The 23,815-nt window shown below is 44.3% G+C and overlaps 1 protein-coding gene across 1 annotated transcript in view; it reads left to right on the top strand.

Moving 5' to 3' along the window:
* The window catches only part of LOC124720190 (zinc finger MYND domain-containing protein 11-like), a 221,012-nt gene that overhangs the window by 146,292 nt on the left and 50,905 nt on the right, over window positions 1-23,815 (top strand). The window contains exon 10 of the mRNA XM_047245513.1: window positions 92-208. Within this exon, the coding sequence (XP_047101469.1) occupies window positions 92-208 (117 nt within the window). The remainder of the gene's footprint in view (window positions 1-91; window positions 209-23,815) is intronic.

The following is a 23,815-nucleotide window of genomic DNA, read 5'->3' as shown; positions in this document are numbered from 1 at the left end:
TTTTAATCTGTGTTTGTCGTCCGTCTTTCGAATGAACTTTTCTCGCCCGTGGCGAGTAGTTGACGCTAACTGTCGCTCGCGCTCTCCGCAGGTGATAAAGGTGGAGGGAGAGCAGTACGACGTGCGCTTCTTCGGCGGGCAGCACCAGCGCGCGCACATCGAGAAGGTCCACATCCGGCCCATCTCCGTCAACATACACACCTTGCAGGTGACATCCCCAAACACTCTCGCTATGGTTTGTCAACACGCACTTTTTCGCCGAGGCGCTCTGACCAAATCTTCTCAGGGAATCGGCCGGGTGGAGTCGTGTGCGAGACGTCCCTCTCGTTAACGACTTTTTTTTCAGCCGTTCACTTACGAAGATTTTGTCGGACTGTAAGGCAATTATATTGTAAAACTTTTATCTGTTACAGTATTGGAATGCTGCAGCTGCGACCTATTAAGATTTTCAGAACTGACTGCGACCTGTCCCCTTTTGTGCTGTAGAACTTCTATTTTCGTCTTACTGGCTTAGCCGTAAGATTAATCCTGGTGCAAAATCATTTTGTAAAACAGTGTTTATGTTCTGCAATTACTGTGTTACGCAACAGTGCACATGCTTTGCTGCAGGTAATAAGTGCTACATGTTTTACAGGATCTAAATAAACCACCGAGTAACTTCGTAAAAGTAATTTTCTGTTTTTTATATACTGTATATATATCTTGTATGTATCCTGTAAACCATTTGGGTCTTGTTACATGCTGCAAAGTGCGTATAGTGTTGTGTAATTAATATTAATACACTCTGGGGGGGGGGGGGGGGGGGGGGTGGGGGGGGGTGGGGGGGGTGTGGGAATGGACGGCAATTTTTATTCCTATTCTGCCAATGCTATTTTACCCTTTGAATAGGTAGACTTTTCAAAAGAACTCTAAGTGGTAAAAGAACGATGATGCTGTAACTTACCAAACGAGAAATCGCTGGTATGTTGATAGACACAATAAAAAACACACACACACAAATATTCAAGCTTTCACAACCCAATGTTGCTTCATCAGGAAAGAGTGAAGGAGAAGGAAAGACGAAAGGATGTGGGTTTTAAGGGAGAGGGTAAGGAGTCATTCCTATCCCGGGAGCGGAAGACTTGTCTTAGGGGGAAAAAGGGACAGGTATACACACTAGCGCGCGCTGCGCTGCGCAGCGCGCGCGCACACACACACGCACACACACACACACACGCACACAGGCAGACATGTGTAAATGCAAAGAGGTTGGGCAGAGATGTCAGTCGAGGCGGAAGTACAGCGGCAAAGGTGTTATTGAATGACAGGTGAGGTACGACGGGCAGCAACTTGAAATTAGCGGAGGTTGAGGCCTGGTGGGTAATGGGAAGAGAGAATATATGGAAGGGCAAGTTCCTATCTTCAGAGTTCTGATAAGGTTGGTGTCAGTGGGAAGTATCCAGATAATCCGGACGGTGTAACACTGTGCCGAGATGTGCTGGCCGTGCACCGAGGCATGTTTAGCCAGAGGGTGATCCTCATTACCAACAAACACTGTCTGCCTGTGTCCGTTCATGCGAATGGACAGTTTGTTGCCGGTCATTCCCACATAGAAGGCTTCACAGTGTAGGCAGGTCAGTTGGTAAATCACGTGGGTGCTTTCACACGTGGCTCTGCTTTGATTGTGTACACCTACCAGGTTACAGGACTGGAGTAGGTGGTGGTGGGAGGGTGCACGGGACAGGTCTTACACTGGGGGCAGTTTCAAGGGTAGGAGCCAGAGGGTAGGGAAGGTGGTTTGGGGATTTCATAGGGACGAAACCGAGAGGTTATGAAGGTTAGGTGGACGGCGGAAAGACACTCTCGGTGGAGTGGGGAGGATTTCGTGACGGATGGATCTCATTTCAGGGCAGGATTTGAGGAAGTCGTATCCCTGCTGGAGAGCCACATTCAGAGTCTGATCCAGTCCCAGAAAGTATCCTGCCACAAGTGGAGCAGTTTTGGGGTTCTTCTGTGGGAGGTTCTGGGTTTGAGGGGGTGAGGAAGTGGCTCTGGTTATTTGCTTCTGTACCAGGTCGGGAGGGTAGTTGTGGGCGTAATAACTTATTACCTTCTGCAGTACCAATTGACCAAATTTCATGTTCCTAACCCCATTAGATTATCAAATAATGCTACCTTAAAGTAAAAAAAATGTAGTTTTGAGAAAAAATCCATTTAAAGTTTAATATTGCTCTTATAGTACAGTTATTGATGAGAATTACTTACCACTAATATTTTCCTGCACCATAGTGAGCGTCATCTGAATCATACTGATCTTCTTTTCTTCTCTTGGTCCCCCTTCTTTTCTGTCTGGCTCTTTTGTGCATTTTAAATTAGCAATATCTGCTTTACGGATTGTCTCTCTATCTATTCGCACCAAGGATTTTGCAGTATTTCCACTAGATTTTATGCCCAATAATTCCAAAACATCCAGTTTTCTAATTACACCATCATTGAAGCATAAAATAGCATCATAAACACCAAATTTGAGGGTTGTAAGCTGAACAAATACAGTTTTCGGTAACCAGTTTCAAATGACAGAATTAACACATTTGTTAAATGAATGAATTTTGGGTTTTCCCATGAAGACATTTCTTCAACAAGGTATCTTTACAAAGGTGTCTAAATATGGGTTTAATTTCATTCATTACTGATGCAGGTAAAGAATGTTTGTGGTCATATCTGGCACTTCTCCTGTACTTTTACCAAGTGTCAGGATCATTCAGGCAAAAACTGTGCACTGGATTTTCATTTGTGGAAAGCTTATGGAAAAAGATAGCCGTTACAGCTTTTTTCATGTTTTCTATATTCTCTACTTTTCTTCTTCTGGCCAAGCCACAATAATTCTGTAATCCATCTATTTCAACATTTGTCAGGCGACCTTTACCAGCTATATTCTTACAGTCTTCCAATACTATTTTTTACTTTTCTTTCAATCATCTTCTGAACCTGGAACCCATGCTCTTCCGGACGTGCCCAATGCACTCTAATTTAGAAATTGTGACATTAGGTCCATAGGGTAGTTTTGCACATATCTGGTCGTAAGCCTTGCTGTCACAGTCCCCAGATTGCACAGAGTGTCACGAAAACAGACGTATCTCACGAAAAAATTATCATATTTATATTAAACAAAAACTGTTTGACACAGGAAATACCGAGCTTTTCAAATATGCCGAAATCTAAAAATCGAATTTTTGAAGCCCACTCGCCTTCCGTCTCCCCTTCAGACTAAAAAAGACTCGTCGCAAAGGAGTTAGCCGAATGTGATGTAATACACGGGCAAACAAATGATTAAAGTTCCAGAAAAGTTTGGTGACTTATTCGAAAGACGGAGCTTCAGAAATTCCGCAAGTCGATAACACGTCCCCCCCCCCCCCCCCCCCCCTTCCCCCATAGCCTTTATGCGAGCAGTTATTTAGCCCGACACCAACTAACAAAGTTGTCGGATGCCCTTCCGAGGGATACCGTGCCAAATTCTGTCCAACTTGACACATCAGAGCGTCAGAATCCCGAGCAGGTGGGAGGGCCCTGCCTGCAATGGTCCAAATGTTCTCTGTTGAGGAGAGGGCCGGTGAACTCGCCGACCGAGGTACGGTTTGGCGAGCTCGAAGAAAAGCTGTGTGCTAAGCTCGAAGAAAAGCTGTGTGCGTGTGGGTATCGTCTGACCTAAATGTAAGCACAGGATAGCTCGCCACGAAGGCCACAAAACGGGACACGGAATATCGAATTATCGGAGACGTACCACTCTGCTGTAAATGTGCTGCGGATGACGACCGAAGGTGTGTTATCGTGAAAAGAAGTGGCACCCCAGACCGTCATTCCCATGTCGGGCTCTGTGGCGGGAGACAGTTAGGTCGGTATACCGCTGTTGTCTGGTGCATTCGAGACGTGTCTTTGGCCTGGAGATGGAGACCTATTGACTGAAGTAGAATTGTCTTCAGTGACGAGTCCTGCTTCGAATAGTGTGAAGTGTCCGGAGGTGGCTCGGAAGTGACAGGATAGCTTTCGGACTGTCACTCGCCGTAGATCCTGACAACCGGGAGTGACGGTCAGGGGTACCGTTCTTTTTTGTCGCAGCACCACCGCTCGCAGCAGTTCGTAGGCAATATTCGTGCCCCGCTTTGTCGCCATCCGTGTCGAGCCGTCCCGGGCGTACGTTTCGGCAAGGTAATGTCCGTGTGTACTCGGTGAGAGTTTCTGTTGCTCGTCTTCGTGTTTGCAAAACGCTATGTCAGTCAGCAATGTTACCGGATATCTCCCAATTGTGAACTTTTGGAGCACTGTGGATGGGGCCGTCCGACCGACTCACAATTTTGATGATCCAACGTGCCAGTTGGACAGAATTTGGCAGAGTATCCCTTGGGGAGGACATCGGACTACTCTATTAATCAGTACTGTGCTGAATAACTGCTTGCATGAGAGACAGGCATGGACCAACGTGTTATTGACGTTCTCAATGTGGAAATCGTCTAAGTTTTCTCAAATTGTAGTAATTTGTCACACCTACCTATTTCCGTCCTATTCGAATAGTTCCTTCGCGGCACATCCTGTTTTTTGTCTTAAGAGTATAATTAATATCAAACAATTTTCTTGGAGATGTGATCTATCTGTGGAACTGTATGAAAGCGTATTTGTTTTATACGGTTCACGTTTCACGTCGTGTTTCATTTATGAAGCATCTTCAGTGGCCTGCAATACATGTTTGTTTTGTTTATATAATAATTGTGGCTATGTAATGACTCTAGAGTAATAAAAGAACAGTTTGCAGTTCCCTCCACCCAAAATTCCTCCTGTTTCCCAGAGGAGACTTTACCACATACTATAACGGACATATCTATGCAAACAAATGTTAAACTATACATAGACACTACACAACAATATCAGATGGGTGAAAAACACAGATAGACAGTTGGCAGCACTGTATACGGTAAACACATTCAGCCGAGACACAGTGAAAGTGAATGTGTTCATAAACGTCAAAAATCCACCGTTCTGGTATACGAAAGCCAGCTAAATACGACCCAAAAAATTGAATACTAATTTTACCTCATGGAACTTGCACTCAGAACGCTGTTTTCTCTGTAACAGGATAACAAAAAATTGTATTATAGGTCATTTTTAGTCTCACTGTATGAGGGTCATTCAGAAAGTAAAGAATGTTTTGTTTTGACAAGTGTGATCACTTCTTAGCTGTACAACTTTAAAATGTTGGACAAAATAGACAGTCTCGTCACATGTGAGGTGTACTGCATTTTCCACTTTTTAAATGCAGAAAAGGTCTGACTCTTCGAAATTTATAGACAGGTAACAATATTAACGGTAATGTGATGAACGAAGTGTCAGTTCGGAAGTGGCGTATCACGTCTAATGGCAGACGGAAGAATGTTCGTGACAAAAATCACTCTGAGGCTGGCCCTCTGTGGTGAATGACAGACTCAAAGTGAGGATTGAAACAAAAATCCGAGCAGACAGACGTTTCACAGTTAGCGGACTGCAGCGGCCTACTGTCAGACACCTCAGTGGATTCGCCGAGCCATTAAAAAACGAGCAGTGTGGACTGCTAGCCGGTGAGTCATCCTCCTCCGTTATAATTCACGTCCACATGCAGCGGGAGTGACACGAGACTTGCTTCAGCAGTTTCGGTGGGAAATGTGTGAACGTCCACTGTACAGTCCAGACTTAGCCTCAAATGATTCACTCGTTCCCCAAATTGAAAGATTGTGTAGTCTACATCACAGTGGAAGTGATTATGAATTTAAGGAAGTTGTTAATCAATTGTTCAAAAATTTGATGGCAACGGAGTATGTAGGAGGAATAGAAAAGCTGCTAAAATGGTATGACCGTGACTATGTAGAAAACTAGCTTAGGTATAGAATTGTATGTAAAATACAGTTTCTTTTAATTACATCAAATAAAAATTTGTGTAAGGAAAAGGTTTTTACTTTCCAAATGACTCTCGTGTAATAAAGTTCTTATACACAATAATTATTATGTGTATATGTGAAACAGACTTTTATTAAAGATTACTGAAAATGCTTCATAAATAAAAAGAAGTGAATGTGTGTGATATTTAGTAGCACGTGCGGACTGCATCTCCAAAAACATAGTAGCAACTGAGGAATGACAAAATACGTCGACTAAAATCCCTAAGAGTCTGTGAAAAATCTTTGAGAACTGTACTATCTGATGAACTGCTAGACGACTTGAAACCAGTGATGGGAAAATTAAAAGTCTACTATAACAAAGGGTGACTGGCTGCTCATTTGTGAAAACCTTTAAATTATTTTGTAATTTAGAATAAGTTAATGTTTTTCTCACATGTCCTGAGGTCAATATGATGCACTTGCCAGCTATCAGAAGTCCTCTCCATTTCTGCATAACGGCTGCAACTCACTCCGTCCCTCGCTCCCCGACCTTCCACAATTTTCGGTACTTTGCCATAATAATAATATTAGATAGGAAACACATCCTAATGTTTTGCAAAATTATATTTATTCGATCACAAACTGTCTTCCGGGTTTGTAGGTCGTCACCAGCTGACAAGTAAATGTCAGTGTGGTCCTAGGCAGTGTGTGCTCTGTATCACTACCGATTATTCCTCTCACTGTTCCACTCACAAATAGTGAGGGGGGAAAAAAGTGGTAAAAAACTCTCCGTATAAGCCCAAATTTCCCCCATCTTATCTTTACGTTCCTTAATGCGAAATGTATATTGGCGGCAACTTACACGGAGGATACAAAAAAGTACGGAAATTATAACGTTTAGTACGATTGTGTAGGAAAGTAAGACTTTTTTATGCAGCTCGCAAATATATTCCGTAGTAAAAAGAGTGAAGCACCCGACAGGTGAGGAAGAAGTGAAATGAGCCTGTACGGCTAGAGAGGGCTCACGATGTTAATTTGGTGATAGTGAAATGAAGTGAAATTTAGAAGGGACGTATTTGGTACGAGTCCACTCACCAGTATAATGTCAAACCTCTGCCGGTCTAGGTGGATGTGTCGATTCGGTCAGATTCTGTCGCATCCTCTTATGGAGCGAGTCCACCCACGGCTGTCGTAACAGGTCCTCGGTATCCCGGATACTGTCTCCGGCTCGGAGTTGACGTCCGAACAGGTGCCGCACGCGTGCAGTTGGAGACGGACGTGGGGATCTCGCCGTCCACGGGAGTACCTCGACGTCACGCGGCCGTTCCGTAGCGACGCGTGCACGTGTGGAAAAGCACCGTCCTATCAAAAAGTGACACTGCGATAGTATTGCATTAGAGGTAACGTGCGAGGATGCGGAACGTCCTCTACGTTCCCTCGTGCCGTCAGTCTCCCTCGAACACTACCGGCCGTGACCCGAAGTGGTGCCCTACGGCTGCCCACACGGTGCTGCAAGGGGCAATACTGCGTTTCCTCTTCAGTCTGAGGGGAGAATGGGATCTCTTCCCATGTCACTGCCAGACTCACCGACAAGGGTCATCTGGGATCGTGCGGCGCTGAACACAGTGCACTGCCATTTGTCAGTGGTCCGATTTCCCAGTTGTGGCACAGTTCTAACTGTGGGTATATACACTACTGGCCATTGTGAAGTATAAATGTAGATGTAAAATTGCTACACCACAAAGATGACGTGCTACAGACACGAAATTTAACCGACAGGAAGAAGATGCTGTGATATGCAAATGATTAGCTTTTCAGAGCATTCACACAAGGTTGGCGCCGATGGTGACACCTACAGCATGCTGATGTGAGGAAAGTTTCCAACCGATTTCTCATACACAAACAGCAGTTGACCGGTGTTGCCTGGTGAAATGTCGTTGTGATGCCTCGTGTAAGGAGGAGAAATGTGTACCATCATGTTTCCAACTCTGATAAAGGTCGGATTGTAGCCTATCGCAATTGCGGTTTATTGTATCACGACATTGCTGCTCGCGTTGGTCGAGATCTGATGACTGTTAGCAGAATGTGGAATCGGTGGGTTCAGGAGGGTAATAAGAAACGCCGTACTGAATCGCGACGGCCTCATATCACTAACAGTCGAGATGACGGGCATCTTATCCGCATGGCTGTAACGGATTGTGCAGCCACGTCTTGATCCCCGGGTCAACAGGTAGAGACATTTGGGGACATTTGCAAGACGACAACCATCTGCACGAACAGTTCGATGACGTTTGCAGCAGCATGGACTATTGGCTCGGAGACAGTGGCTGCAGTTACCCTTGACGCTGCATCACAGACAGGAGCGCCTGCAATGGTGTACTCGACAACGAAGCTGGGTGCACGAATGGCAAAAGTCATTTTTCCGGATGACTCCAGGTTCTGTTTACAGCATCACGATGGTCGCATCTGTGTTTGGTGACATCGCGGTGAACGCACATTGGAAGCATGTATTTGTCGTTGTCATTCTGGCGTATCACCCGGCGTGATGGTATGGGGTGCCATTGCTTACAAGTCTGTCACCTCTTGTTCGCATTGATGGCACTTTGAACAGTGGACGTTACATTTCAGATGTGTTACGACCCGTGACTCTACCACTCATTCGATCCCTGCGAAACGCTACATTTCAGCAGGATAATGCACGACCTCACGTTGCAGGTCCTGTACGGGCCTTTCTGGATACAGAAAATGTTCAACTGCTGCCCTGTCGAGCACATTCTCCAGGTCTCTCACGAATTGAAAACGTCTGGTCAATGGTGGCCGAGCAACTGGCTCGTCACAATACGCCAGTCACTACTCTCGATGAACTGTGGTATCGTGTTGAAGCTGCACGGGCAGCTGTACCTGTACACACCATGCGAGCTCCTGTTTGACTCAATGCCCAGGCATATCACGGTTGTTACTACGGCCAGAGGTGGTTGTTCTGGGTACTGATTTCTCAAGATCTGTGCACCCAAATTGCGCGAAAATGTAATCACATGTCAGTTCTAGTATAATATATTTGTCCATGAATACGCGTTTATCACCTGCATTTCTTCTTTGTGTAGCAATTTTAATGGCCAGTAGTGTATTTTGCATTAACAGCAGTGTTTGTGTGGGATGGTAAATCCCTAGTTGGGCTGCAGCTGCTTCCCGGTGTTGCTGGATGACAGATTGTCACTGTTCCTGTCATTGACCAACACCATCTGTTTACCGTGGTATACCACAGTTTCGAATAGCACAATTTTGCCATATGTTAAGCGACGCTGGGACTCCATTACTTCTTTTCGGATGGAGCCACAAGTGTGGAGTGGTGCCCAGAACGACACGGCACTCCTCCCTCGTGGCGGTTGTACCCGGTCGACCGGAAACTTCACGAGTGTGCCTGCCTCGGTGTTCCCGTGTGGTCCAGTGTCGAGTCACTGTAACGTCCCAATGGCCCGGAAATCATGGTATTGCTTTATGCGACTGGTAGGCCTAATAGAGACCCACAGCGAGGCTCTGCCAAACTGTGTCTGGTGTCGATAATACTCTCACCGAAGTACGTGGCATCTCTATCGACAGAGGTGCTTCACTTCGACTGGCAGATGCTCAAAGTAAGCATCAGCTGTCCTGCAAAAGCCTATTACCGAAGTTTCGAGAAGTGAATTATCAAAGTTTCGAGAACCGATATTGAATCACAAATCCGGGAATATATTACGACCCCATTGTAGTATACAGAGAAGTTACAGCATTAGAAAATTGCAGCGAAATGCAGGAAGATCTGAGCGGATAGGCACTTGGTGCAGGGAGTGGCAACTGACCCGTAACATAGACAAATGTAATGTATTGCGAATATGTAGAAACAAGGATCCTTTATTGTATGATTATATGATAGCGGAACAAACACCGGTAACAGTTACTTCTGTTAAGTATCTGGGGAGTATGCGTATGGAACGATTTGAAGTGGATTGATCATATAAAATTAATTGTCGGTAAGGCAGGTGCCAGGTTGAGATTCATTGGGAGAGTCCTTAGAAAATGTAATCCATCAACAAAGGAGATGGTATACAAAACACTCGTTTGACCTATACTTGACTATTGCTCATCAGTGTGGGATCCATACCAGGTGAGGTTGACGGAGGAGATGGAGAAGATCCAAGTAAGAGCGGCGCGTTTCGTCACAGGGTTATTTGGTAAGCGTGATAGCGTTACGGAGGTGTTTAGCAAACTCGAGTGGCAGACTCTGCAAGAGAGGCGCTCTGCATCACGGTGTAGCTTGCTGTCCAGGTTTCGAGAGGGTGTGTTTCTGGACAAGGTATCGAATATATTGCTTCCTCCTACTTATACCTCCCGAGGAGATGACGAATGTAAAATTAGGGAGATTCGAGTGCGCACGGAGGCTTTCCGGGAGTCGTTTTTCCCTCGAACTGTACGTGACTGGAACAGGAAAGGGAGGTAATGACAGTGGCACTTAAAGTGCCCTCCGCCACACACTGTTGGGTGCCTTGTGGAGTATAGATGTAGTTGTATATGTAGATGTTGTGTGCCTCCCACACAGAATGTGAAGACAAAATTAGATTGACACACACACACACACACACACACACACACACACACACACACACACACAGGCACTAGAAGGCCATTCTTTCTACGTCCCACACACAAATGAAAGGGAAAAGAAGCCCTAATATGGGGTAACTTGAAATGTGTTCGACCTGGGGTATAGATACACAGTCACGTTAATGTGACTGCTGCCCGTGTTTGTCGTCAACGTGCAATAACTGTTCACAGGCGGCAGGTGGTAACACGACCGGTGGATTGCACGTAAAGCGTGTTGAGGGGGAGGGAGACGGTGGAAACAGTACAGTCATTGTCACACTGCGGAAGTGGAGTGATTTATCTGACATCCTAACGGGCACGTTCCGTGGCTTTCGGATCGAAGGAGCAAACATTTCCAAAATGGCGTCGCTTAACGTATGGCAAAATTGTGCTATTCGAAGCTGTCGTATACCACGGTAAATAGATGGTGTCGGTCAGTGACGGCTGCCTACGTGAGTACGTGGGAGTAGACGTGCAACTGTCGAGCAACTGGACACCGACACGCCACTGATAGTCTCGTCGGTGAACAGTGCCGCGTACGGGTGTGCACGGCAGACACCCGGTCCGTGCGCCGGTGCCGACTGACGTCCGTCGGCGACAGAGGCCGGAATTCCCATGCCAGTAGTGCAACTGCACGTCCACAGAGTGGCAACAGGTGGCAGCCTCGGACAAATCGTGGTTTATTCTCCGTAGGGCAGACGGTCGTCCCCACTTACGGTGTGAAACGTCTGAAAGCAGACATCCAGTTTGGAGAAAGGAGCATTACGGTCCGGAGAATGTTTTCACGGTATTCTCTCGGTGTGCACGTGGTTCTGGAAAGCGTGACGAATCGGCACAGGTCCGCGTCAATCCTCGTGATCCACCCCTACGAGCAGTTAGTTTCTTCTCGGTACGGCAGGACAGTGCGACACGCCACACGGCTTACAGTGTACGTACGTGATGTGAACGGCACGGGGAGTTTACTGTGCTCGCCTGGCTATCGGACTACCCGTATTTGAGCCCAGTCGAGAACCTGTGGGCCTACCTCGAAAGTGTCGTCGACGTCACGGACCCTCGAGTGAGAAACCTGGTGCAGCTGGCCACACCATCTGACACGGTGTCGCCCTACGTCCCTGTCGGCACATTCCACGACCTCACTGACACTCGTCTTGCAGAAGGACAGTGTATTTTGCAACTGTATCTGTCCTGTTTTGTCATTGACTCTGACATCCACAGTTATTGTTTCTCACTCTGCCAAGTGTATCTGGAAGTATGATTGTTTAGTAGTGGTGTAGTTTGCATTTCGTGGAAACGAATTTCTTGTTATAAATGTTCTATGCGGTTGTGTAGGCTTTTGACAGTTTTTTTGCAAGAGTTTTGTTACTCACTTTTCCACTGTGTGTGTTTCTAATAATTTCACCTAATTACCGGAAGTGTTGAACTCGAATGATTTTTCCCGTACCTTGTCACAAACGGTGTCACATTTGCATCTTTGGTGTCGATACAGGGTGAGCCGTGAAGTTTTTCCCCAGTTGCTGGAGGTTATTCCTTAGCTACTTGGAACAAAAAACAGTAAACACAGTAACTAAGGAGCTACAACAGAGTTCCAAAACGGTGCCACGGTGTACGGAGCACTACACTTGTGTTCACAGGACACACACTCAGTCTTAGACAGACAAATGCAGTGAGTGCTACATTTGCATAACAACCGCGTTGTTGATACTGCAGTCACTGTTCACTGTCATTGTCTGCTGTGTACAGTTCACTTGGCAATGCCGTACAAGTTTTCATCACAAGAGTGTGGAAAGATGGTGTACATTTTGGGCTTCTGTGACGGTAGTGCGAAAGTTGCTGTTAGCGAATATTACCGTCGGTATTCTAATCGTAGGATTCAGAGTTCCAGAACGTTTAGTGGAACATATCGAACGTTCCTAGAAACTGGTACTCTTCCCAGTATTCGTATTCACTCCGAAAGACATCGTGACGTTCGGGAAGAGGAAAACATTCTTAATTCAGTAGAGCGCAGTCCGCATTCGAGTAAAAGATGCGTAGCTACCCGATTGAATGTTTCACAATCTAAGTTGTGTAGGATTCTTCGTGAGGATGGACTGTATCCTTTTCATGTGTGAAAAGTTTACCATTTAGAGCCACACGATTGTGCCAACTGTATGCACTTTTGTAACTGGTTAAATGGAAATCCCCCCCATGAACCATGGACCTTGCCGTTGGTGGGGAGGCTTGTGTGCCTCAGCGATACAGATTGCCATACCGTAGGTGCAACCACAACGGAGGGGTATCTGTTGAGAGGCCAGACAAACAGGTGGTTCCTGAAGAGGGGCAGCAGCCTTTTCAGTAGTTGCAGGGACAACAGTCTGGATGATTGACTGATCTGGCCTTGTAACATTAACCAAAACGGCCTTGCTGTGCTGGTACTGCGAGCGGCTGAAAGCAAGGGGAAACTACAGCCGTAAATTTTCCAGAGGACATGCAGCTTTACTGTATGATTAAATGATGATGGCGTCCTCTTGGGTAAAATATTCCGGAGGTAAAATAGTGCCCCATTCGGATCTCTGGGCGGGGACTACTCAAGAGGACGTCGTTATCAGGAGAAAGAAAACTGGCGTTCTACGGATCGGAGCGTGGAATGTCAGATCCCTTAATCGGGCAGGTAGGTTAGAAAATTTAAAAAGGGAAATGGATAGGTTAAAGTTAGGTATAGTGGGAATTAGTGAAGTTCGGTGGCAGGAGGAACAAGACTTTTGGTCAGGTGATTACAGGGTTATAAATACAAAATCAAATAGGGGTAATGCAGAAGTAGGTTTAATAATGAATAAAAAAATAGGAGTGCGGGTTAGCTACTACAAACAGCATAGTGAACGCATTATTGTGGCCAAGATAGACACAAAGCCCATGCCTACTACAGTAGTACAAGTTTATATGCCAACTAGCTCTGCAGATGATGAAGAAATAGATGAAATTTATGACGAGATAAAAGAGGGAGACGAAAATTTAATAGTCATGGGTGACTGGAATTCGTCAGTAGGAAAAGGGAGAGAAGGAAACATAGTAGGTGAATATGGGTTGGGGGGAAGAAATGAAAGAGGAAGCCGCCTTGTAGAATTTTGCACAGAGCATAACTTAATCATAGCTAACACGTGGTTCAAGAATCTTAAAAGAAGGTTGTATACCTGGAAGAATCCTGGAGATACTAAAAGGTATCAGATAGATTATATAATGGTAAGACAGAGATTTAGGAACCAGGTTTTAAATTGGGGCAGATGTGGATTCTGACCACAATCTATCGGTTATGAACTGCAGATTGAAACTGAAGAAACTGCAAAAAGGTGGGAATCTAAGGTGATGGGACCTGGATAAACTGAAAGAACCAGAGGTTGTAGAGTGTTTCAGGGAGAGCATAAGGGAACAATTGACAGCAGTGGGGGAAAGAAATACAGTAGAAGAAGAATGGGTAGCTCTGAGGGATGAAGTAGTGAAGGCAGCAGAGGATCAAGTAGGTAAAAAGACGAGGGCTAGTAGAAATCCTTGGGTAACAGAAGAAATATTGAATTTAATTGATGAAAGGAGAAAATATAAAAATGCAGTAAATGAAGCAGGCAAAAAGGAATACAAACGTCTCAAAAATGAGATCGACAGGAAGTGCAAAATGGCTAAGCAGGGATGGCTAGAGGACAAACGTAAGGATGTAGAGGCTTATCTCACTAGGGGTAAGATAGATACTGCCTACAGGAAAATTAAAGAGACCTTTGGAGAGAAGAGAACCACTTGTATGAATATCAAGAGCTCAGATGGCAACCCAGTTCTAAGCAAAGAAGGGAAGGCAGAAAGGTGGAAGGAGTATATAGAGGGTTTATACAAGGGCAATGTACTTGAGGACAATATTATGGAAATGGAAGAGGATGTAGATGAAGATGAAATGGGAGATACGATACTGCGTGAAGAGTTTGACAGAGCACTGAAAGACCTGAGTCGAAACAAGGCCCCTGGAGTAGACAACATTCCATTAGAACTACTGATGGCCTTGGGAGAGCCAGTCATGACAGAACTCTACCATCTGGTGAGCAAGATGTATGAGACAGGCGAAATACCCTCAGACTTCAAGAAGAATATAATAATTCCAATCCCAAAGAAAGCAGGTGTTGACAGGTGTGAAAATTACCGAACTATCAGTTTAATAAGTCACAGCTGCAAATAACTAACGCGAATTCCTTACAGACGAATGGAAAAAATGGTAGAAGCGGACCTCGGGGAAGATCAGTTTGGATTCCGTAGAAATGTTGGAACACGTGAGGCAATACTAACCTTACGACTTATCTTAGAAGAAAGATTAAGAAAAGGCAAACCTACATTTCTAGCATTTGTAGACTTAGAGAAAGCTTTTGACAATGTTGACTGGAATACTCTCTTTCAAATTCTAAAGGTGGCAGGAGTAAAATACAGGGAGCGAAAGGCTATTTACAATTTGTACAGAAACCAGATGGCAGTTAAAAGAGTCGAGGGGCATGAAAGGGAAGCAGTGGTTGGGAAAGGAGTGAGACAGGGTTGTAGCCTCTCCCCGATGGTATTCAATCTGTATATTGAGCAAGCAGTAAAGGAAACAAAAGAAAAATTCGGAGTAGGTATTAAAATTCATGGAGAAGAAATAAAAACTTTGAGGTTCGCCGATGACATTGTAATTCTGTCAGAGACAGCAAAGGACTTGGAAGAGCAGTTGAACGGTATGGACGGTGTGTTGAAAGGAGTGTATAAGATGAACATCAACAAAAGCAAAACGAGGATAATGGAATGTAGTCAAATTAAATCGGGTGATGCTGAGGGGATTAGATTAGGAAATGAGACACTTAAAGTAGTAAAGGAGTTTTGCTATTTAGGGAGTAAAATAACTGATGATGGTGGAAGTAGAGAGGATATAAAATGTAGACTGGCAATGGCAAGGAAATCGTTTCTGAAGAAGAGAAATTTGTTAACATCGAGTATAGATTTAAGTGTCAGGAAGTCGTTTCTGAAAGTATTTGTATGGAGTGTAGCCATGTATGGAAGTGAAACATGGACGATAACTAGTTTGGACAAGAAGAGAATAGAAGCTTTCGAAATGTGGTGCTACAGAAGAATGCTGAAGATAAGGTGGGTAGATCACGTAACTAATGAGGAGGTATTGAATAGGATTGGGGAGAAGGGAAGTTTGTGGCACAACTTGACTAGAGGAAGGGATCGGTTGGTAGGACGTGTTCTGAGGCATCAAGGGATCACCAATTTTGTATTGGAGGGCAGCGTGGAGGGTAAAAATTGTAGAGGGAGACCGAGAGATGAATACACTAAACATATCCAGAAGGATGTAGGTTGCAGTAGGTACTGGGAGATGAAGAAGCTTCCATAGGATAGAGTAGCATGGAGAGCTGCATCAAACCAGTCTCAGGACTGAAGACCACAACAACAACAAATGGAAAACGGCAGCTTCATAATGTTCAGTGATGAGGCAATCTTTACAAGAGATGGCATCAACAACGCGCATAACACACGTGCCTGGGCAGACGAAAATCCCCGTGCCACGGTAGTATCCCAGTTTCGACACAGATTCAGTGTCAGTGTCTGGTATGGTGTTGTGTGTGACCAGTTACTGGGGCCGTTTATTCTCCCGGGAAATTTAAATGGTCACATGTACTGTAACTTTTTACGAGAAGACTTAACTGCAGCTTCTCTAAGACGTCCCTCTGGAAGCGAGACGCCACACGTACGTCCGACATGACGGGGAACCTGCACACTCCCACTGTGTCGTAACAGCTTATCGTAGTCGGCAATTCCCCCGTCGACGGACAGGTTGCAGGAGCCATATCGACTGGCCTGCCAGTTCCCCAGGTTTAACACCCCTAGATTACTGCATCTCGGGGTGAATGAAAGACGTGTTCAAAGTTAAGGAGGAAATACGAGAAGAATTGATACGACACATTTTCGATGCCGCGACGTCAGTAAGGAACGAGCGTGTGAAATTACGAAATGCTACTTGCGTTGTTCACTCCCGTGTGAATCTTTGCCTTAAAATGGAGGGAGGAGATTTTGAAAACTTGCTTTAAATCCACACTGAATGCGGGAGACTGCTACAGAATTGTTTAAATTAATTATTATGTACATTTTGATAGTGAAACCCTACAATAAAAGTTTTTGTCTGCCACTTTCCTGAGTTTTTCGATTACTGTAGCTCTTTAATTATGGATCTGATCCCATTACTTTATTTACATTTTTTGTTCCAAATAACCGAAGGAATACTCTACAGAAACCGGAGGAAAACCTCTTGAGTACCCTGAATATATACTCTCCCTTCTCGTAAGAGATTTTGAGAACTATTCTGACACACACATCGTGAACCTACAGTGTGTCCGGCTTCACTGGTTTTCCTGGTCGTTACTGCCAGTCGTCGGCAAAGACAAGATTGAGGATATTACTGATTTTATTTTTTGTTCTCGTATTTATTCCAGGCATTTCTTTGTTATATTTTGGTAAGTAACATGTCCACATAAATGTCAGTGTCGATGATAGACTTGCTGATGAAGAAGTTAAAGTTCACACCACACATCGAACTTGGGACTCGCTCTTCATTCCACGTGTAACACGAGAATGCCCTGATTCCCGTATATGAACTTTATGACGGTTCAGTTTGTCAGTGTATGAAAAATTGTGGCATTGGAGAAACAAACATTTTCCGTAACTTCTTTGCGCATGTCAGTGGTGACGAGCTTCGCTAGTGCAAACTGTTCACGCAAATTTGGTCTGTCTGCATTAGAGTGAAAAGCAGTTCCACCCTGTAGGCACAAAGATGTAACTCCTCAACATGAGAAGTAATGGAAGCGGTAGGCTTTTCGATTCCCTGTCTCAACTCGGGCAAATCATTAGGTAGTGCTGGAATGTAGACACGACCTTTTATAAAGCCCCAAAGTGGGGGGAAATAAAAAAAATTAAATAAAAATGTCACATGGTGTGAGGTTGGGCAAATGTGGAGGCCAGTGGAAAAGAGCTCTGTTGTACTGACCATAACAGCCACTCCAATAGTTGCAGACTTGCAAGGGGAAGGCCTCAGACAAAGGCACTGATTCAGCTCAAATGTGGCACATTGCTTGTGTAAACCTAGTTCAACGCCCCCCCCCCCCCCCCTCCCCCTGCCTGTTTTTGTGAAATCACCCCTAAAGTTTATGATCAGCAATTGATTCAAAATTGGCAAGATCAATAGATAATTGTAAGTAGAGCATTCTTCACCATCAGGTATGGAGTCCACAGATACGTACTTCTCGAGAAATCGGGGAAAGAAACTTATACAACTGCTGCTTATTTACTCACGTGGTAAACACCTTTTAGAGAGAATTCTGATAGCGCAACAGTCGAGGTAACTGGCTGGGAAGCAGAGAACTCCGGAGGAAACTGTGTGGTTTTCCTTTTTTTAAATTTTAGTTTTTCGTATCGGGATTCATAGGGATAGGAGGGTTAATAAGGTAGGCAAACTAATTTCCCAAACGATGTGAATTAGTACAAAATTAAACTTTTTAGACTTGTCACATGAAAACAACTCTGAGTAAGAGTGCTGTGAATTCCTCACAAGGGACCACAGACAGCCAACCACGCGGCGCTTGTTTACAGCGAGGCACGGGGCAGAATGCGTGCAGGGAGAGTTACCTGTCCCGGTCGCCTCTTCGTCGTATCCTAGTTCTGACCTTGAACAGCGAGGGTACCCGACACAAACCTTATAGAAATCAGTCGGAAAGAGTTGTTTTCCCTAATTAGGCTGCCGCGAACATTGAGGATATGCGTAATGATTTTTCGTCATTGATCCGCCAAATAAATAAAATGTGTTTTGTGAAAGAGTACAGTGATCTTCCGTAAATAACGTATGACTTGTACTGTATGTAGCTGGTGATAATCAGCTTTTCTGTTTATCCCCTAGTAACTAGTTATTGTTTGTTGTGTCATATCTTTCAGTTGCATAATCTGAATAATCGAGGATGTACACTCTTAGACTCATGCTAAAATATACAGGGTTATTACAAATGATTGAAGCAATTTTACAGCTCTACAATAACTTTATTATTTGAGATATTTTCACAATGATTTGCACATACATACAAAAATTCAAAAAGTTTTTTTAGGCATTCACAAATGTTTGATATGTGCCCCTTTAGTGATTCGGCAGACATCAAGCCGATAATCAAGTTCCTCCCACACTCGGCGCAGCATGTCCCCCATCAATGAGTTCGAAAGCATCGTTGATGCGAGCTCGCAGTTCTGGCACGTTTCTTGGCAGAGGAGGTTTAAACACTGAATCTTTCACATAACCCCACAGAAAGAAATCGCATGGGGCTAAGTCGGGAGAGCGTGGAGGCCACGACACGAATTGTTGATCGTGATCTCCACCACGACCGATCCATCGGTTTTCCAATCTCCTGTTTAAGAAATGCCGAACATCATGATGGAAGTGCGGTGGAGCACCATCCTGTTGAAAGATGAAGTTGGCGCTGTCGGTCTCCAGTTGTGGCATGACCCAATTTTCCAGCATGTCCAGATACACGTGTCCTGTAACATTTTTCTCGCAGAAGAAAAAGGGGCCGTAAACTTTAAACCGTGAGATTGCACAAAACACGGTAACTTTTGGCGAATTGCGAATTTGCTGCACTAATGCGTGAGGATTCTCTACCGCCCAGATTCGCACATTGTGTCTGTTCACTTCACCATTAAGAAAAAATGTTGCTTCATCACTGAAAACGAGTTTCGCACTGAATGCATCCTCTTCCGTGAGCTGTTGCAACCGCGCCGAAAATTCAAAGCGTTTGACTTTGTCATCGGGTGTCAGGGCTTGTAGCAATTGTAAGCGGTAAGGCTTCTGCTTTAGCCCTTTGCGTAAAATTTTCCAAACCATCGGCTGTTGTACGTTTAGCTCCCTGCTTGCTTTATTCGTCGACTTTCGCGGGCTACGCGTGAAACTTGCCCGCACGCGTTTCTTCGCTCACTGCAGGCCGATCCGTTGATTTCCCCTTACAGAGGCATCCAGAAGCTTTAAACTGCGCATACCATCGCCGAATGGAGTTGGCAGTTGGTGGATCTTTGTTCAACTTTGTCCTGAAGTGAAGTGTCGTTGCACTGTTATGACTGACTGATGTGAGTGCATTTCAAGCATGACATACGCTTTCTCGGCTCCTGTCGCCATTTTGTATCACTGCGCTCTCGAGCGCTCTGACGGCAGAAACCTGAAGTGCGGCTTCAGCAATGAATGGAGCTACAGTGAATTTATGAAATCGCTTCAACCATTTGTAATAGCCCTGTATTGTTGGGAGCGTGTCACATATGACGACAAGCGGGAACTTACATACGCTGTGTTTTGGTTTGTAGAAGTGTTGCAAGACAGATGTATTATCAATGCACTACCAGAAACAGGCAGTTTCTCAGCATTTCAGATTCGTAGGAGTGGCTATTGTCGAGCGATTTTTGGAGCTGACGAACGAAATGACTTTTGTTGACACTGAATAACTGTACCGTGAAGGTGAAGCAGAAGGTGATCAGTGTAAGATATCACGACCAGTGAATCCCAAAATAGTCATAACACTTTGGAAATGTCTACGTCGCAAGCAGTCTGTGCTTCGTCTGTTCCCGATAAATATTACGAACCTGTTACTAAATGATTGAAATAAGATGCCGTACCCCTTGAAGTAAAATTAAAGGCAGTAGTGCTAGCCAGGAATTGTCCAAATTGCTCCCTACAAACACTGCAAAAGAATGGAGCAATAACAGTCCTGAAAAGGAAGAAGGATCTAAAAAAGTGGGGAAATGATACCGTTAGAGGGACAAGATATAATAAATAAGTGGACATATGAACGATTTATCGAATTTCGTCGTCGTCACGAGAATGTAACGACGAGAATACTCCAGGAGTGGGCTGCAGATGCAGCACTTCAATATATGACTGACAAGGCTTTTACGTTTGCTGCATCATTATCCTGGGGAAGGAATTTCAAATTGGAATATAAAATTTGTCAACGGCACATCACTAAATATGTCTCCCACAAGGAGGTAGAAAATATAGAAGATATACGGAAAGTGGCGGCTCTTTTCAGCATGCAAACGGCGTCACTTGTGACCAGTTTTAATTGTGATTACAAGATCGACACCGATCAAACAGGACGCTAGTATCGGGTGAACATTCGACGCCCGTCATCGCGAATGGGAGGAAAACGAACTCTTGTCACAGTTGGTAGTAAAACAAAAAACTGACACATTCGTACAAGGTGCAATATGCCATCACAGCCTCTGGAAAAGTGTTGCCTAAGGTTTTCCTGTGTTTACAAGAAACGAACGTTACATTTAGTCCCCGAGTTGTAGAAGAGATCAGTTGCTTAATTGACTCATTAAAAAATATTTACATTACTTGCTCCAAATCCGGGAAATTGACAAATGTTATTTACAGAACATTTCTTGAGAAGTTTTTAAAACCATAAGTTGCTGATAACAATTTTTTTGCTAATATTGGATTCCAGGGGTGGACAAACTAATACTCTAATGTATTACACCAAGTGTGTAGATGACGAGGGTCAACCGACGACCACGGTAAAAGTAATACTGTCAAACTGCATACCTGCGTGCCAGCCGTATGTGTTTATTTCTATCGCCAGGTTAAAAACTTTATTTTGAGGCTTCACAATTGCGGTGTGCTTCTGGAAACCGACCGAGCGAGGTGGCGCAGTGGTTAGCACACTGGACTCACATTCGGGAGGACGACGGTTCAATCCCGTCTCCGGCCATCCTGATTTAGGTATTCCGTGATTTCCCTAAATCGCTTCCGGCAAATGCCGGGATGGTTCCTTTGAAAGGGCACGGCCGATTTCCTTCACCATCCTTCCCTCACCCGAGCTTGCGCTCTGTCTCTAATGACCTCGTTGTCGACGGGACGTTAAACACTAATATCCTCCTCCTCCTCTGGAAACCGAGTGGGAATTGCGCAACCACACGGATGCAATAACACAGCATTACTCATAACCAACTTTTAGCACCGACTTTTCAGGCAATGATATCGTATGTGTGATACACAACAAAATTAATTCCCAAAAAAGACTTATTTTTAAATGTAAACCAAGTTTGTTTTCTACGGACTCTTTAGAAGGAACAGTGTAGCTGTTGAAAGATTGCATTCATTAGATGTTCTTGGTGCCACGAGTATATTTGTTTCGAATGTTTATGTAAGTACCACCCATCTAGTTGTTCGAAGAAAAGTGAGGACACGTACAGTGACTGGTAGAGCTATTATAAAGTGATAAAGAGTAAAATTTTAGTTGCTTACTATCCCAATAGGTTTGAGAAATTTATTTGCCTCCCTTTTTATTATTCCATATTGATTTATTTACCTTATTAACCCTCCTATCCCTATCAATTGAGATACGGGAAAATACAAACGAGAAGAATAACATCCGCTAGGTTTCCTCTAGATTCAAGCGCGGGTTCTCCGCTCGCAGCCAGTTACCTTGACCATCGCGCTACCGGCAAAAAGGCGTAAAAGTTTAATTGTTGACTAATTAACGTCATTTGGGAGATTAGTTTGCCTACATTATTATTATTATTATTATTCCGTTTTGAGTTGCATACCTTATTAATCCTCAATCCCTATGAATTCTGATATGAAAAACTGCAACGTAAAAAAATGAAAACTGTATAGTTTCCTCGAGATTCGAACCCTGGTTCTCAGCTTCCCAGCTAGTTACCTTGGCCATTGCACTATCCCTGAAAAGCATTTACCATGTGGATACATAAGCGACTGTTGTAAAAGATTCATTCCTCGATTTCTGGAAAAGTATACTTTTTTGGAACCCACACCTACTCGTGAAAATTATCTACCGATCCCGCCAATTTTGCTGCGTCGATTGCTTGTCATGACCTTTAGGGGTGATTTTTCTCAAAAACGGAATGGTCTTAAGAGCCAAAATATCTTAAACAGTCCTTCGTTTTAGGTTGTTCACGAGTGACCCGCCAAATTTGAGCCGAATCGGTGGGCTGTGTCTGAAGCCTTCCCCTTGTAAGACGTCCGACCCCTATCGTACAAAGAGTTGCCAGTGGGGAGGGCCTCCATCTTGTTATCAAATAAAGTTTTCAGCTTCACCTTGTAATTGGGGAAAGAGCCACACCTGCAATACATAAGTTGAGTAACACCCAATATGGTGGCTTCAGGGGGAAAACACGGTCCATATACATGATGGAACATAGCACAGAAAATGTTTATTTTTGGAGATTCCATTGCTGTTGTTTGAGTTTGTGAGGACAGTCTGACATTGTGGTTATTTGCTTTTCCACTTATATGACAGTTGCCTTTTCACTGAACATGACACAATCGAGATGGTCGTCTTACTGCTGGAACACTTTACTTGCAAAGTCACAACATGCGCCACACTCGACTGACTGTGAAGTGTGTACCGACCGTAACTCGTATGGACGCCTGTGTAAACATTTTCGTAAAACCTCCCACAATGCCATCTTTGGCAACTGAAGTTCAAGACTTGCTATCTGGACTGACTTACCTTAGGACTGTGAAGGTAAGATGCTCTGAAATGGTCAACATCTTCACCAGACACTTCTGATTGTTCTTTTCCCTTTACACACACATACTGGGTCGGTACATTAGTTCGTAGCGTTTTTCCGTGAGTTTGGTAAACACGACAGATACACATAACAGGGACTTTAGTCATCAGTAATATTTGCCCTTCACTGTTAACAACTTTATGCTAATGCTGGGGTAACTTTCCGATTCCACAACTGCAGAAATCACACGGTTTTGAAACAAAAAGTCACCGAGCCGTGTTCGGAGTGCATATTGCTCGAAAGAGTGGAAAAGGTGAAAATCAGAGGGCCCGAGATCAGGTAAACAAGGTGTAGTGGTTTTGACAGTCTCAACAGATTGTGGGCAGGCGTTATTGTGGAGTAGCATCATTTTCGTGCAGTCTTCCTGGTCATTGTTGTCACATTGTGCCTGCAAGAGCTGTCGGTTGTTGACAGTAAATGTCAAGGGTGACTGTTAGAACTTGGAGAGGCAATTTGTAGTACACCACACTGTTGCTGTTCCTTCAGGTGCAAAAAATTATCTTTTGTGGCTGCATGCTTGTCTTTGTGTGGAGAGTTATTGCTTTGTTGGGGTTAAACGATTCCTTTCCTTTCCTTTCCTTTTGTTACCATAGACACACCATTTCTTGTCACCAGTAATGATAAGTGATGAATGTTCGGTGTTGTTTGTGAGCAAATTGATGACGAGCAATCGGAGATGCAAATACGGACACCTGCCGATTTTTGCTGCGCAACCT

Source organism: Schistocerca piceifrons, chromosome 11, assembly GCF_021461385.2.
Source record: "Schistocerca piceifrons isolate TAMUIC-IGC-003096 chromosome 11, iqSchPice1.1, whole genome shotgun sequence".
NCBI lineage: Eukaryota > Metazoa > Arthropoda > Insecta > Orthoptera > Acrididae > Schistocerca > Schistocerca piceifrons.
The sequence above is the reverse complement of the archived record's forward strand: the minus strand, read 5'-3'. Positions and strand labels throughout refer to the sequence as shown.